This window comes from Conger conger, chromosome 6 (genome assembly GCF_963514075.1).
Source record: "Conger conger chromosome 6, fConCon1.1, whole genome shotgun sequence".
Lineage (NCBI taxonomy): Eukaryota > Metazoa > Chordata > Actinopteri > Anguilliformes > Congridae > Conger > Conger conger.
In genome coordinates this window covers 59,104,756-59,120,876 of record NC_083765.1, presented here as the reverse complement: position 1 = coordinate 59,120,876, position 16,121 = coordinate 59,104,756, and the positions used below count along the sequence as shown (strand labels likewise).

The 16,121-nt window shown below is 43.0% G+C and overlaps 1 protein-coding gene across 2 annotated transcripts; it reads left to right on the top strand.

The window, feature by feature from the left end:
- Positions 1 to 733: 733 nt before the first annotated feature.
- arfgap2 (ADP-ribosylation factor GTPase activating protein 2) lies at positions 734 to 15,503 on the top strand. Of its 2 annotated transcripts, XM_061245908.1 has the most exons (17): positions 734 to 870; positions 2,393 to 2,511; positions 2,726 to 2,798; positions 3,644 to 3,775; positions 4,238 to 4,318; positions 5,629 to 5,731; positions 6,260 to 6,316; positions 6,887 to 6,931; positions 8,642 to 8,694; positions 9,162 to 9,298; positions 9,817 to 9,948; positions 10,423 to 10,551; positions 11,499 to 11,648; positions 11,983 to 12,109; positions 12,452 to 12,542; positions 12,932 to 13,053; positions 13,455 to 15,503. In XM_061245908.1, exons 1-17 carry the CDS (start codon positions 799 to 801, stop codon positions 13,473 to 13,475), a joined length of 1,644 nt encoding a protein of 547 aa, XP_061101892.1. In that variant the 5' UTR covers positions 734 to 798; the 3' UTR covers positions 13,476 to 15,503. The 2 variants fall into 2 exon arrangements, with proteins under 2 accessions (XP_061101892.1, XP_061101893.1); XM_061245909.1 differs by lacking the exon at positions 6,887 to 6,931.
- Positions 15,504 to 16,121: the final 618 nt, after the last annotated feature.

Sequence of the window (16,121 nt, the reverse complement as noted above, 5' to 3'; positions counted from 1 at the left end):
ATTGATTTTGTCATAATAACAGTATTTAGGTTTTATACCATGTTCAGAAATCATTGTGAAGTACAAAAGGCCATTAAGAAGCTCAAGCACACAAAAACAATTCATGTCATGACTACAAATAGACCGCAAATGATTCCTATGTACACCCACTCTCTAACAGTAGCAACATCAATGTCAGAGTCGGTATACTGCCAACACCTAAGTGGTGTCTGTCCCTTTTATTTACCCAGGGAGTTTCATCAAATACTTCTTAGCGTTAGTTTACATTCATCCGAGGCCAAATGAGAAAAATGTAAATGACTTAATTTACAAAGTGACACACAAGCTTCAGTCACAATCTCCTGACGCCTCCAGCCTTGTTATGGGTGTCATTTAAAATTATATTAACAGTTTTTAATCGATATGTCCTACTCGATTAAATAAAACTTTGTTTCAACCTGGGGGGGTAGGTCGGTCTGTGCCAAGGACCCAGTCACGTTTTCCAAATTTGGCACGCCTTTCTGAAATGAAACTATGAGGTCCGTCGATTTATTTATTTTTTTACCTTGGGGCACTGCATCGAACGTAAAGCTTCATTAGCTTGTTCATTTATATCTGTGAGTGAGCTGATATACAAATTCGAAAGGAAAATTAACATTCACTCTCTGTCTGACGTTTATAGTTCTTTGGAAACTCCCTGTCACCGAAATCCCATGAGTTACGTGGCTCTCCTCTTGCGGAAGAGGAGGTGCGTCAGGTGTACTGTTTGACCAATACTGCTGTCCGTAGTTTTAGTTTGATGTATGCGAAGGTGGCAAGATGGCGTTGGAGCCGAACAAGACCGAAATTTTGACAATTTTTAAAAGACTAAGGTCTATTCCAACTAACAAGGTAACGACCGCCCACTTAATAAGGTTCACGCGCCGTCTCTTCATCTTTGTGTTGAAATGAAATATTTTAGTAAATTATTCGATGTTACCGTCGCTTTCTTATTTTGTAACCCGGCAGTTAAGCCAGACAGTTAGCTAGCTAACTAGGTAGCATAGCTAACATTATGTAGCGTTGGCATTATGGATGCTTATAATCGCTAGCTAATGTAAGCTGACATGTTGTATTCACTAGGGCCCATAAATTAAGTATTATACCCTGTAACCAGTAACGTTAGTGATACGCGAGTAATATTAGCACAGTTAGCTATACAGCTATACATAATCTTTAACGGGTAGTTGTTAATGCAAACAGGAAATTGCTAGCCAGAACAGCTAACGTTGGTTGTGGTAGGCCGTCGGCTACTTGCTGAACAAATACTATAGGCTAACTTTGCTAACCGACATTACCTACTTAGCTACATTTCGCCTCGTGGTTAGCTAACTTACGTAACGTTAGTGGACCACGTAAATCTTTTTCAAGTTGGCTAGCAGTAACAATTCCTTATTTAACAACATTTTGGGAATTCGTCCTTTTTCCGTAAACGTGAGCGTTCTACGTAACGAACATATGGTGGGACGCCTCTTTGAGTGTATTTACAATGAACGTTGAGCAGGTTGACAAGGATTTTCAGACTCTACTCCTTAACCTTTGAAAGTCTTGTTTTAAGTTTAGACTTTGAAGTCGAAACCATACCCTTATTGGGTCATTGTGTATGCCTTTTTTCGTTCCGCGGGCTTGAAGACTAACGTTAACCTTTGAATCTATTGGATTCTAGTGGCCTTATTACTATTATTTTTTAAATGGCATGAGCAGTGTTGGTTAGCAGGGTATATACAGTACATTGGCTTCTATACTGAAATTTTATAAAGGATGTTTGACAGATTTGAATACAAGAGAGCCCACGCATATTCGACTTGTCTTTACCGGTGTCGTGTTGCCCAGCCTCTAAAATACCTAGGTCTATCTACAGCCTCAATTGCCATGTATTCTTAAGACATGTATTTATGGTCTCAGCCCAGTACTATATGTGTTTACACAGTGCCGTTGCCCTGGATGGTTTACGCGGCTTAACCTATGTCCAGGATATTATTTGCATTTTGACGTTTGCTTATGACATTCAGATTAAGGCTCTTGGTGCTGCTAGAAACGCCTCCGCTGCTACCCCCTCAATGCTACCAAACAGGGAATCCACTTCACTTTAGAAAATCTAATACTGAATCTGCCCTCTAGGAGTGAGGTTGCAGATGCCTTCTCTACTTGACTTCTGACAACAAACCCAATTCTCGCTTTTGAGCGGTTATTTGAAAAGAATTGTCTTTGGGAACAGTTATTTTTCATTTGTTTAGATTGGTAAACAAAATGAACAGGATGAAATGGAATGGCTTTCTTCTATCTATGGTGCTTGCCTCCAGTGGAAAAGCTCACAGATGTATCTTATCTTTGTAAAAGGTTCATTATAAACTTTGCGATGTCTATGTTTTAGGCCTGCTTTGACTGCGCTGCTAAGAACCCAAGCTGGGCCAGCATACCGTATGGAGTCTTCCTGTGTATCGACTGCTCCGGTCTCCACCGATCTCTAGGAGTTCACCTTAGCTTCATCAGGTATCCGTTGACCTTTCCGCTGTGTCTCTAGCGTGCATGAATGGTTGCTTTCAAGAACCTCCCGCTATCCAAAATCTCATTACATTACAAATTGAAACAATTGATTGTTAATTTAGGGGTATTCATTGGACGGATTTTTCTTTGTGTCTCTGAGATCTCTCTGAAAATGAGTTGGCTTTTATTCAATACCCTTTTTGTTCCTTCTCCCGGCCAGATCCACAGAACTCGATTCTAACTGGAACTGGTTTCAGCTGAGATGTATGCAGGTTGGAGGCAACACCAATGCGGTTAGTATTCGCACGGACTCTGAATCATCACACATACGGTCTGATATATCTGCTGTAGGAGAAAATAAATTGCATAATGTCAAGAACACTTTGCTAAATTAATTTAGTCTTGGGATATGTATTGATCTGATGATTGGCAATGAATAATTGCTATGTAATGCTTGTTAAATACTGTCAATGTCAAATTATAAATGTTATATTCAACAAGCTAATCTACTGACCTGGCTCACTAGCAAATATTAGTTTGCTTAAGTTGGCAAGCTAGCTGGAATTGCCTCCAGGATGGGCATTGAGTTGTGATGTTCTTAACTGGGGCAATTGAACACCTCTAGTGTTAAGTAATAATTTCTATTTGTACAATATTTTCTATACATAGGATGTACAGTAAATCACAGCATTAGAGGTAACAAGCAAAGCAAGTCATTGTATTGGAAGTTCCGGATATTCCATCTGAATATCATGATTAATTAGGAAATGTTTTTGTTAATAAGCAAAAAGCACTTCCTCAGAAAGTGTTAAACTGGCTAACATCAGAAACTTTCTTGTTAGTCAGTTGTGCCGAACAAGAGCCCCTGAAAAAACATGCACACTGCAGTTTAATGCACGGGTCCCATGCGTATTTTGTTGAATGGCGCAACAGTGCACTGCTGTTGTTTAATGGTATGGGAAATGCTGCTATTCTTGAAGTGTAGTAGCCTGCACTCTGTTAATTGTCAATTAACGCTGCTAGGTGACTTTGCCCGTCTCTCGCCCTGACGAGCTTTGGCCTCCACAGCAGGTGCACTGGGGCAACGCTGAGCTGGTCACTCGGTCCTTAAGCCACTGTTTTTCCTCTTTCTTTGAAGGCCGCATTCTTCCGACAGCACGGGTGCACCACCAGCGACACCAACGCCAAGTACAACAGCCGAGCCGCACAGATGTACCGCGAAAAGATCCGGCAGTTGGCGAACGCGGCCCTGTCCAAATATGGATCTGATGTGAGTCACAGCTGCAGAATCCTGTAAACAATAGCCACTGGAGACGGTGGTTAGCATCCTGGTGTGTTAGTGGGTTTACGGTTCTTTGCCCCTGCATTTATCTGCATTTTAAGTTCCTTTAGGGAGGGGTAGTTCTGGAATCCCATGTAAATTCAGATGTGTAAGGAGCGGTCTGTCTTTGACATGAAGATAAATCTTGCATTTGGAAAATGAGCACAGAACGATTCAAAGCGATTTGGTGCCTCAAACGACACGTTGGCCTGTTGAGTCATCAGCTGTTGGACAACGTTATCTTATCTGAGCTTTATGTAACTGAGATAGTATGTTCAATTGACAGTTGGAAATAGTTGTGTTGCACACCATTAGTCCATAAGTCCCCACCAAGTGATGCATGGTGCACATTATAATTGATTCTTTTTAGCCCAAACCCTGGAGTGTACTGAAAAAAATGTTATGTTTCAGCTGTGGATTGAGACTCCTGGCAGTGCTCAAACTGCAGCCATCGATAAGAAAGAGACCGATTTCTTTGCGGAGCATACTCAGGTAATTACTTCTCAAGTTCCCTGTCACTCCCCTTCATTATGCCATCAGCTGCATTGTCACCAGTTCACATTTAAAGTCCTACTGTGTAGTATTTCTACCTTGGAAAATATTTAAAAAATAACCATGCTAAGGTGTAACTGCGATGCACTTCTGCCATTTTTTTCTTTACCTGTATTTGTTCTAAGATGTGTTCTGGACGTTTGTGGGCACGGTGCTCTTTTCTGTGTGCAGAGGGGTTGTGTGTATCTACACAGCCTGCGGAGCGGGTGTCGGGTTTCAGTCGCGCAGCGTTTGTCGTTCGCCGCTGCAATGGCAGAGGTGAAGGAGAGAAAATACTGTGAAGTGAAACGGCCTACGGGGCTTGTTCAAAATCCAGTCAACCTCGGAATTGCTTTTCCTCAATGCCGTTCGGTATAGAAAAACAGATATGAAGATAAACACGGATTTCAAATGTAAAAGCAGAGGCGAGTGGGCGGTGTTAAGCACGGAGGAGGAGATGCCTTTGAATGTAAACACAAGACCGCAGCATGGCTAAAAAATCCTGCATATTATGCCTTTAAAAATATTGCAATTTTTTTTTCTATGGAGGTACGATCTTTGTGGGAAATCAAGGAGCCACACTTGGGATGCTATTAAACCTAACAAAAGTGCAGTTAAAGTATGTAGTTCACATTGAAATATTGAAGTGCAATTTGGTTGACATTGATGGACAGTGTATGTTCAAGGTTCATAAGCTCTGATGGATATTCAGTAACTCTTTTACGATGTGTCTGGCTGAGCTGATGGAATTGAATTAAGCAGGAGACACTTTAGAGATATAATCAGGAAGTAATTTCTTGCATATTACGGCAATACCAGTTATGAATAGGAGTTGGCGCTCTCATGCAAAACCGTGCTATTCAGTTTTATGTTATTACTCTTTTGAAAGTAAGTCATCTGAAAATTTCAAGTTAAACGCTTTGCTTCTGACCTTTAGAATGCTACCTTTTAAGTTCGGGCTGCTTAAATCTACAAATGGATATTTTTATGTGGATTTTTCTGACTTTATTGCAAATATCATAAGCCATTTTGCTTTGAGGGTTTCAGGGTTGTGTCCTGTGGCCGGTTGCCATGACAACAGGCAGAAACTCTGCTGCACTTTTGTTTAACGGAGCGTGGTCGGATGTTCACGTCCAGATCAAACTATCACAGAGACGCTGAACATTTGGAATGGAAAAGGGGTCAGGGTAGTTATATAAGAGCCAGTGTGCGTGGTGTGTTTGTAGCTTTAGCGCGTCGATGCTAATCCTCATTCCCACCGCACCCTGCAGGCTGTGAACAGCTGGGACTTGGCCCCCTCTCTGTCGGAGCAGAACGGTGCCGACAGCCCCCCGGCAGAGGAGTCGGCCAAAGTGAGCGAGACCAGCAGTGCCCGTGAGTGCTCCTCCGCGTTCATAACCGCTTTGAAAAGGCTGCACAGTGGGACTGAAAGCAAGGATTATCATAAGTGGGATGTTTCTATGTGTCATTACATTACATTACAATTACATTCCTTCCCTGGAGTAATGTAAAGGTTAAGGGCCTTGCTCAAGTGCCCAACGGCTATGCGGATATTATTGTGGCTACACCGGGGATCGAACCACCGACCTTGCTGGTCCCAGTCATTTACCTTAGCCACTACGCTACAGGCAGCCCTATGAGTCATAAGGACTCATACTCTGATTGCGCTTGCCGTTATCTGCGGTGAAGTAACTGGCTCTAGCCGTATGGCGTGTTGTCAGTCTTGTGCTGACTCGATAACCCTATAACCACCAAGTGAGGAAAATGCATCTTACGATGACTTGTTCTGTTGACTTAACCAAGGGTCTGTATTGACCCGTTTGTTCGTGTTTTCTGACTGGTGAATCTGTGCTCCAGCCAGAATTTTCATTTTAATATATTTTTCTAAACTATCTTTCCTAGAGCTGGAGGAGGGGCCAAGCATCGAAGGTCTGAGCACGTCTCCCAAAGCTGTTATGGGTGAGTCTCCGTCCTGGAACACCTAAAGCACAGCACCGTAGCAACTAGCAGGACCTGCACTCCTCACTTCTCACCCCTCCACCTTCCCTCCTCATGACCCTGGTTTGTAGAGTAGACTTGAATAACCCAGTCAAACCGCTCTGGAATCTGCACTCTCTTTCGGAGAAAACCCCAGAGGTGAAGCCTTGCCTTCATTGGCCATTTGCTGAATTCCACTGCGAATTGGTTCTGATGTTTGACTTCCCTTTATCCCGGAATCCGTGACCGAGAGGCCGTGCACTTACCTTTAAGAGAGAAGCGGCTTGCACTGTGACCTTATTAGCCAGTGTAGGCCTCTGTACATGAACAGTGCTGTACATGAACTGTGTAAAATGGCAGGATAATGGAGTTCTCCCACCCTACAGCAAGCCCGATGTTAGTTGGGGAATATTTTGTTCAACTGTTAAGACCCAGCAAGAATTTTAAGTCAGGAATATTTCCCTTGACTGTTAAGGTTGCAGTGTACCTTGAGACTTCTATGTCCATGTTCTGTGAAGTACACTCTTAACAGCTGTTTATTTTGTCACGTAGAACAATCAATGCGTTTGTCGTCCGACGAACCTCCGCCTTCTAAAGGTGATTAAAAGCACGATGCGGCTGACAGCCTAACGGATCTGGCTGGATCCCAGGCATGGTTCTGCTTGGCGTACTGACTCAACCCCTCCTTCCACCATGAGTGCTAACGCATATCTCCCGCAACATCACAGGTTCACCTGCTCAACTAACATGTTTTCTCTGCATCGCTCAGGGGCTGTAGTCACAGTGATATAACTCTGCTGGTACTGAGGCCTTAATGGCCTGTATGATCTTGGGCACTCTCAATAAAAACTGAGGTGCTGACTGTGGTAATGCCACCTGTGAAACCATATTAAAGCGAGGTTTTTAGTCTGTAAACCACATTAAAGCGAGGTTTTTACTCTGATAATGCCACCTCTGAAACCACATTAAAGCAAGGTTTTTACTTGTATGGTAATGCCACCTGTGAAACCACATTAAAGCAAGGTTTTTACTCTATGGTAATGCCACCTCTGTCGTATGGGAAGTGATATAGACTGCCGTCACTAATTGAGCTTTCTGTAGATACTGTATGTTGCTCTGGGTAAGAGAACCTGCCAAGTGATTGTTATGAAACTGCACAATGAGACTGTCCTCTCCAATGACTCATTTACAAATGAAATGTTTACTTTTGGAGATATGACCACCCCAAAATTGGTCTCTGATGGAGGGGGGAAAAAGAACATTTGTAGGGCCAAATATCTCCAAAACCAAACTAGATGCATGTTTTTGTGGTTGGATGGATTCTACATGCAAAAGTATCCCCACATGCACATTTAAAGTGTCTTACAGCTTTTCTTTAGAAAACTCTAAAAGCCTCATTTTGTGCCGTGAAGCGTTGTTCATCACGACCCCCAGATAAATGGCTCTACCGGGTAAACAGAATGGAGAATTTAGCTAAAACCTTTTGTCTACCAACACACAAACAAATCCGGTGGTGTGGTGTGACCTCCTTGGCTCGCCCCTGTGCATTCACGATTAGCCTTTTGGTTCTTCTGATGTTGCGTAAATACACCTGCTCGATTGGAAATGGTGGGCAGCCAGTTAGTAGGCTCATAAGTCATAATTCAAATCCTGCGTTGTAAGTTGCTTTGTATATGAGCATCTGCTAAGTGAACCTAATGGAATATCCGTTCCATTATCATCCATCTACTTGTATACGCTTTGACGTAATACTGTATATCTCGGTTGTAGAATGGGGTAAGCAATCAGGTTACTTTAGTACTGAGCCTCTTGCAGCTAAGTGCCGCCAAGCCGACTTGCAGTGGGTGGCACTGATAAATGAGATTAAATAAAGTGCAATTAATTTGCAGCTTTCAACGGGGGAGAAAAACTAGTGAAATGACGCTGTGGTCTTACGACATTAAATTCCGTTGTCTAACGTGGTAGAAATACAGGTGAAAAGCATTTTTCCTGGTGGAACAGTGACTGAACAGCTGAATTTGAACAGGAGAATAACGCAGTCCCCTGCAGTGTTAGAGCTTGTGTCTCCCATGCGCACTGGCATCTTGCTTCGCTGTTGCATGAAATGCCGTGTCTGATTCTTTTTATAAAGGTGTAAAAATGCCACCATGACGAGCTGGAGAGATATGAACTGGGAGGGGGAAGGGTTCAAAGTGCATACTGAAGTCTGTGTTGTGAAACTGATAAAAGGGTGTTTGTACAGTTTGTATTTATGGCATTATCAGCAGTGTGCTGTAGGATTGATGTGCACTCTTCTTGTTGTTGTAGATGTGAAGCCCTCCATCATCGGGAAGAAGAAACCCACAGCAGCGAAAAAGGGGGTATGTTATCGGATCGTTTTTCTTTATGGAGTAATCAGTTTGTGGGTCGTGCTGCTCCTTGCAGTTTTTCAGCTGGGTGTCAGACAAAATGATTTTAAACAAACGGTGCGAATTGGCTGCCATAAAGCATATTTGCAGTTAAATGGTGCTGGTTTTGATTTGCACATTGTTTATCAGCAGTGCTGCTGTAAGTATGAAATAAATTCCACCTGTTTTTTTTTTTGTTTTTGTTTTTTTTCTGCTGATTTGCAGATTCATGTTGATATGTTACAAATGCACTTGGGCTGATGAAATTTTTATATACCTTTTTTTTGATGTATTGGAATAGTTAGCATCAGGGAATGCAGGAAATAAAAAATGTTTTGTCTGTCTGTCTGTCTGTCTATAATATCTGTGTCTATATCTGTGTCTATATCTGTGTCTATATCTGTGTCTATATCTGTGTCTGTCTGTGTGTCTGTCTCCAGCTGGGTGCGAAGAAGGGCCTGGGGGCTCAGAAGGTGAGCAGTAAGAGCTTCACAGAGATGGAGAAGCAGGCCCAGGTGGCTGAGAAGCTGAGGGAGGAGCACGCCGTGGAGGTCAAGAAGCAGGCTGAGGAGTCCATGTGAGTGTCAGAGTGCATGCAGGCTTAATGCATGGGGTTCCTCCTGGATCGTCCTGCAATCGCAATTCCTTTTACATTACATTACATTAAAGGCATTTAGCAGACGTTCTTATCCAGAGTGACGTGCAATGAAGTCCAAATCAAACCCAAAAAATCTTTTGTAGGAATTATCGTAACTTTCAGTTAAGATTAACAGTCCTAATCTGAATAGTGCAGAAGATATCTTTTCTCATTTACTAAAATGCAAGTTGAGTAAGTAATTTTATACTTAAGTATGTCTGACTGCAAACCAATTGTACTGAAAGTATGAAAATCATTTTAATGTAACTGCTGCAGTTTTCTTGTTAATATTCGCCAAATGTGTAGTTTGAAGAAATTTCAACTGATAATGGAAGCACTTTTGAAATTGTTTTCTATATTACATCTATATTTATATCCTCCTTTGAGAAAGCCTGTAGACTGTGGCTGAGGAAGCTGGCTTTGGTTTGGTGTTAACACTCCTCTCTCTCTCTCTGTAGTGTGGCCTCCATGCGGCTGGCCTACAAGGAGCTGGAGATCGACAGGAAGTTGGAGGAGAAGAAGATCCAGACCCTGGAGGGGAAGAAGAGAGAGCAGGCTGAGAGGCTGGGGATGGGTTTTGGGAACAGGAGGTGAGGCTTCAGCCTGGGGGAAAGTGTTTTAAGTGTGACATCTGGGCTGAGAAGACGCGATTTGCTGATTCCAGCTTCAGGCTTAAAGCTTATGGAGGCAGAGCCTCAGTGTTTGACTGTATCCAGAGGCGGCATTACAGAAGCTCTCTGTATCCATTCAGCATCAAGGAAATGTCCCAGAACGTAGGTACTGTTTGTTTCACTGGATGGCGAAGAGAATGAAAGTCAAAATGGAAAAGCAACTGGAATGCAAAGAATGAATTTTTGTCATTTTCATGGAAAGTTCTGGTCTGACTTTTCAGAGTTTGCAGGCCTGAGAGCTCCTGGTGCCTTTGCGGTGTTGTTTGAATTAAAAAAAAAAGAGTTTCTGGAAGTTCCACAGATTGTCATGGAAAATTTGCTGTTATTTTCCTGAATACCGTGGTCTGAGGTTTGGGAGTGGAGCAGGTCTGAGAGCTCTCTGTGCCTTTGCAGTGCCGTGTCCCACTCGGTCATGTCGGAGATGCAGGTCATCGAGCAGGAGACTCCCACCGGGGCGAAGACCTCCTCCCGCTCAAAGCTGGACATGTTTGATGAACCTGGCTTCACCTCTGGGCCTCCAAAGTAAGTAGCTCTGGCTGTTTCACAAACCACAATAAGGGTAGCTGGACCATACACAGTCCAGAGGCTTTTACACAAACCACAATAAGGGTAGCTGGACCATACACAGTCCAGAGGCTTTTACACAAACCACACTAAGGGTAGCTGGACCTTACACAGTCCAGAGGCTTTTACACAAACCACACTAAGGGTAGATGGAACATGACGATAATTGAGTTAACTGCACTGTAAAAATCCGGACCTCCCTAAAATCTGGAACGTGGACTGAAATAAAAAGAGATGTTCCAGGCCTTACGCTGTTTAGTTGTATGACTAACTTCAATCCTGCTTTGTGGAATAGGTCTCTTGACTCAAAGGCCCTGGGTATTAGTGCTGGGATTGTTTGTTATAAAGCCATGGCATCCTTAGTGTGTGCAGTGTAAACCCAGGCTCTGTACCAACTGCAGAGAAATTGGTAAAATTTCCATATAGCCGTTTGTGTGGGGAGATTATGTTTTCCAGGGTCTCTTGGAGTTTTTGTGCAGTGGAAAATGATTATTAATGGTATTAACTGCTTTAGACTTGCGGCTGGTTTAAAACCGTGGCTTTCAGGCTTGAAAACATGGTGGTTAAAAATTGTGGTTCTTGGCTTTAAGCCTCGATCTTCTGTGACCAAAACATAACAAGCATGTTAGCCTTATATTGAGACTTTATTATTATTCCTTAACTTTTTTGCCAAATAAGACAAATATTGCCTACGAGGTAAGAGTTTGATTTCAAGGATAGAACAAGAACTTTTATTTGTCAAGCAGATCTCATCTCAAGATTTGCCAATGTTAGAATAATTTCACTTGTCAGGCAAACTACCTTAAAACAAGCTATTACTTTGTCCTGGAGAGAAAAAAAGGTCTCGAGTGTGATTAAGTCAGAGACGGCGAGTTTGTGCAGTGAGTGACGGCTCTCTCCGGCAGGTACAAGGACAACCCCTTCACCTCCAGCGATGGCTTCGGCTCGCGCTGGGACTCGGACAGCGGCTCGACCTTCTCCTCCTGGGCCCTGGAGAAAGAGGAGCCCAAGGAGAGCGAGGTGACCATCTCCAGCATCCAGCCCATCGGAGAGCGGTGAGGCCCTGTCCTGGGATCCTGGTTAAGGGCGGCGATGCCTGCGATGCGTGCACTGATTGGTCAGAAGTTTAGTAACCGTGGAGAGAATTCTCAGTTCTCAATTGGCTGCTGTATACAGCACTGTCTAGATGGTTCATCTACTGTTCCCTTGCCTTTGGAGGCCAGTCATGCTATTAAATTAATTCACAAATGAAATGACACCGTTTAGAAGAAATTGGTATTGTCAAAGACTCATGCGCAGTGGTGTGTTGGATGCTGTGGCTGGGAGGGAGGTGTCGGTGGGTTTGCCCAGCACTGGAGTGTGCTTTAACTTCAGCCCGCATGCCCGCAGGTTGCCGAGCCGACGGAAGCCGGAAGCTTCCGTCCCTGTGGCGGAGTCGAGCGAGGCGCGGCAGAAGTTCGCCAACGCCAAAGCCATTTCTTCTGACATGTTCTTTGGGAGAGAGAGCAACGCAGAGGTAAGCTAGGTGGCTGCCTACTATTTTCCAGACGACATTTCACGAAGTCGACAAACAAACGCTAGCTGGCTAATCCTAGATTGTTTAACTTAGAAATAGAATATACAAGTATTAGAAGCTGAAACTTCAGAAGTGTGGAGCGGAATTCAGCAGGGGACAGAGGAGGTAGTCGCACAAGCATCAGCATTGATATTGAAAGTATAATGTGTAATTCTGATGGAAAACGGGCATTAGGATGTAATGAAGTGTAAAGTATGAAACGGAGGTGAAAGTAAAGCCTGTATATTAGCCTATATGTTCACACTGTGATGTTAGCATTTATCCGGTGCGGTGTGTTTTCAGTATGAGGCGAAGACTCGTCTGGAGAGCATGGCCGGCAGCACGTCCATCAGCTCGGCGGACCTCTTTGGCGAGGGCGGCGACCGCTCCGCAGGTCAGTGCAGCTCGGCGGCCATCTTAAGTGATGGCAGAGCCCTGCTCCATTTTACTTTGCTTTGCTGTAGAGGTGTTAATGTTTATGTTTACAAAGGAACATGCGCTCAAAGCAAATTGCGTGGTGCTACTTGTAGTACGTACAGCGCTGAACTATGTATTACCTGCATGTTATTTCAGTAGCCGCATGGTCCAAAATGAGTGAAATTCCTTTGCAGCATTTGAAAATTCAGGACGCGCTATGTTTACATAACGTAACTACTGAAATATAAGTAGTGAAACTGAAGTGTGGCAGTATCACAGTTTAGAAAAATGAGGGTGTTCCTGCTGTTCCCCTACCCAAGCGTATCCTGAAAGTGCCTTTAACGCGTGTCTGTGCGGTCCCTCCAGGGGCGTCAGGCTTCGACAGTGTGCTCCCGTCAGGCCCGGACATCGCTCAGTTCAAGCAGGGGGTGAAGACCGTGGCGGGCAAAATGGCCGTGCTGGCTAACGGAGTGATGAACACAATTCAGGTACTGCTGCTCGGATCATTATCGCCATCATGCTCCTGCCGTCGCGCACGACTGGAACAGTCGGCAGTAACCCTGGAGTCTAAAGGCCCATCCACAGCAAGAACGATAACTATGAACTTTGTTTTAAAAAAATAGTTTGAACTCAAGTGCATGAGTTACACAACTACACGACATTGTTACTCAACTATAACAACAACTGAAAGTGACTATAACAATATTCTTGGGATCATTTTAAGAGCTTTTTTTCAGCTGCTGGAACAATTAAACACTGATAGTCAATAGAAATCCAACCAAATTTACAAGCCGTCATGTGCAACGTTATGATTCAGCAGTGTGGATGCTCACATCATTATAGTTCTTGGTGTGGATGGACTTTAATGGTGTTTTTTCCCCCTGTGCAGGATCGCTACGGATCATACTAAACACAGTGGGCGGAGAATTGGGAGAACTCCAAGCCAAAAAGTATCACCACGGTAGACCTCGTATCGCTATCCACGGACTCTTCTCATTCAAGGGGATTGATTCAGACGTCGGGGGGAGGGGGGTGCTGGGGTGTGAAAACATTTGGAATTGCATGACTTTGATCTTGGCCACCTCAACCTCTCCATCTGCCCACCGGCCCAGACTTTTCTAGACGAGTGACTGAAACAGTATTGTATCTTTCTTTTAAGGAAATCGAGGAGATGGGAGAGGAAAAAAAAGCTTTAGGTATCAGTGTGTTCATGGCATTTCTTTTGAAGTTTTTCTATACAGTTTCATCTGTATTTACAAAGTAATTACCGATTTAATTTGTTAAGAAATATTTAACTCAACCTTTTAAGTTCAGTTGTTAGTTGTACACATACATGAATTATGTTTTTCTTTTTTAATGTAGTAATGTTCAAATTGGTTTATATTTTTCTGCATTGAGCTCTTCTGGAAAAGGACTTCAAAACTGAAGAAATTTTATTATTTCGTTTTTCTTGCGTATAATTTGCTAGGAAATTATGATACCAGCCCTTTGCCTAATTTCATAGTCGAAAGCTCCTACCATTTGGTCTCACCTCACAACTTAAAATAATTGTCAAAACAATGCCTTCTAATGGTTTTAATATATCTGCTTCAGGAAATATCCTGAGTTTTAAAATGTTCTGCACAGGCTTTTTGTTTAGTCATTTCCCTTTCTTTTTTTTTTTTTTACCAGAGTTGCAGAAATGAGTTGCAATGACTCTTCATTTTCACTGGGAATAATGGTTTTGGATGGGCATCTTAAGCTGTGCTGTTCTATTCACTTGTTGGCCATTTCGTGAATGGAACATTTCCCTTTTGACAACTTTACTGCTTTATAACTTTACCAATCACTACTTCAAAGTCTTCTGAATCATGCTGTGTCTTCTCATATAGGAAACAGAAGTCTATACATCTCTATCAAAATAATCTCCCAGACTGTGTCCCCCATATTGGCGGTAATGCTAAATGATTAAAATGACAGTTATATGGTCTCCCAAGCCTTGGGGGTTCAGCAGAAACCAGACGGGTGTTGAGGTGAGGATATCCTCACGCCACATGTCATCTTACGATCGGCAGGAACCAAGGCCAAGCAAGCCCTATTACAGGCCCTCAAGGTGTAGCTGGGTGAACTGTGAACTGGTGGGACCTATGAGTTTACTCGCTGTGCCTACAGTAGCACTAAGGCAAGAAAAGGAAGGTTCATCAAAAGCCAACAGTAACTGAACTCTTCAGGACTCTATTCTTTCTGTTGCATTGACACACACACCACTTTCGTTGCTCATGGATGGTGCAGCTCTTGTATGTACCTGAAGTGACAGTTTTAAGCGCAGTATATGCACACACAATACAGTTTGTGGCATAAGGTATTGTCATAGGAAGTCACTGCAGTGAAGTTCATTTTGAGAATTGCCGCAGTGCAGTAAAGATCATGGCTTTGCCAGACATTGTGCTTGATTTCACTGTGAGTTCTATGCGAGTCACATCAAGTGTGATTTTTCCTTTGGTTTTAATAACACACAAAGCACATAACAGATTGGTATATTTTAATTGTCTACCTTATACTGTATATGCTTATGAAAAACAATACATCTTGGTCAGATACAAGTATAATTTTATGCCCCCAAAAGATGTACAGTATACGAGTAGGTTATATAATGTCAAGGACAAATGTGGGGGTTTAGGACTGATGATGACAGTCATCTAATGGTTGTCATTAAGGGATTGTGGGTTTTTAGAAATGAGTGATCGAATGGTTGTCATTGAGGGATGTAGGTTTGTGTTCTGGCCACAGCTGTGGTTCTAGCCAATCCATGTTTGTCCACTGTTTGCCCTGCCTGTCTTATTTGTGCCCCTGTGATGTGTAAAAAAACAAAACAAAAAAAAAACTCCTAAAATACAGTTATTTATTGTAGGAAACTAAAGATGCTACTAAATTTGTGTCAATAAAGGTTTAAAATTCAGCTGTTTCCTGTATGTTGAACAGAATGGTAGGGAGAGGGTAAATGTGAAGCATAGTTGATCAGCATTGCGGTCTATATTCAAAACGGAATCACACTAAGTAACTAAAGGTTCTTCTCATTGGATTATATCTCAAATATACCTAATTAAGTACTAATGCCAGATAACCTTCTTGATGGTTTGTTCAAATACCAGATAAATGGGGTGGGGCGAGAAGCAGTAACTAGAGAGGCGACATGGCTCAGGCAGTAAGAGCAGTCGTCTGGCAGTCGGAGGGTTGCTGGTTTGAACCCCCGCCCAGGCTGTGTCGAAGTGTCCCTGAGCAAGACACCTTACCCCCAAATGCTCTTGACGAGCTGATCGGTGCCTTGCATGGCAGCCAATCGCCGTGAGTGTGTGAGTGTGTGTATGAATGGCTGAATGAGAAGCATCAATTGTACAGCGCTTTGGATAAAGTCGCTATATAATTGCCAACCATTTACCATGGGTAATTTTCCAATAACATCAAAGTACTTTGAAGAGAGGTTACTAAAATGATTGCCGAATTGAGATAAAGCCTATTTTATTTGTTGAGTTGAGCACTTTGGCCATCAAAGATTGAGACAAGGACAAAAAAAGGC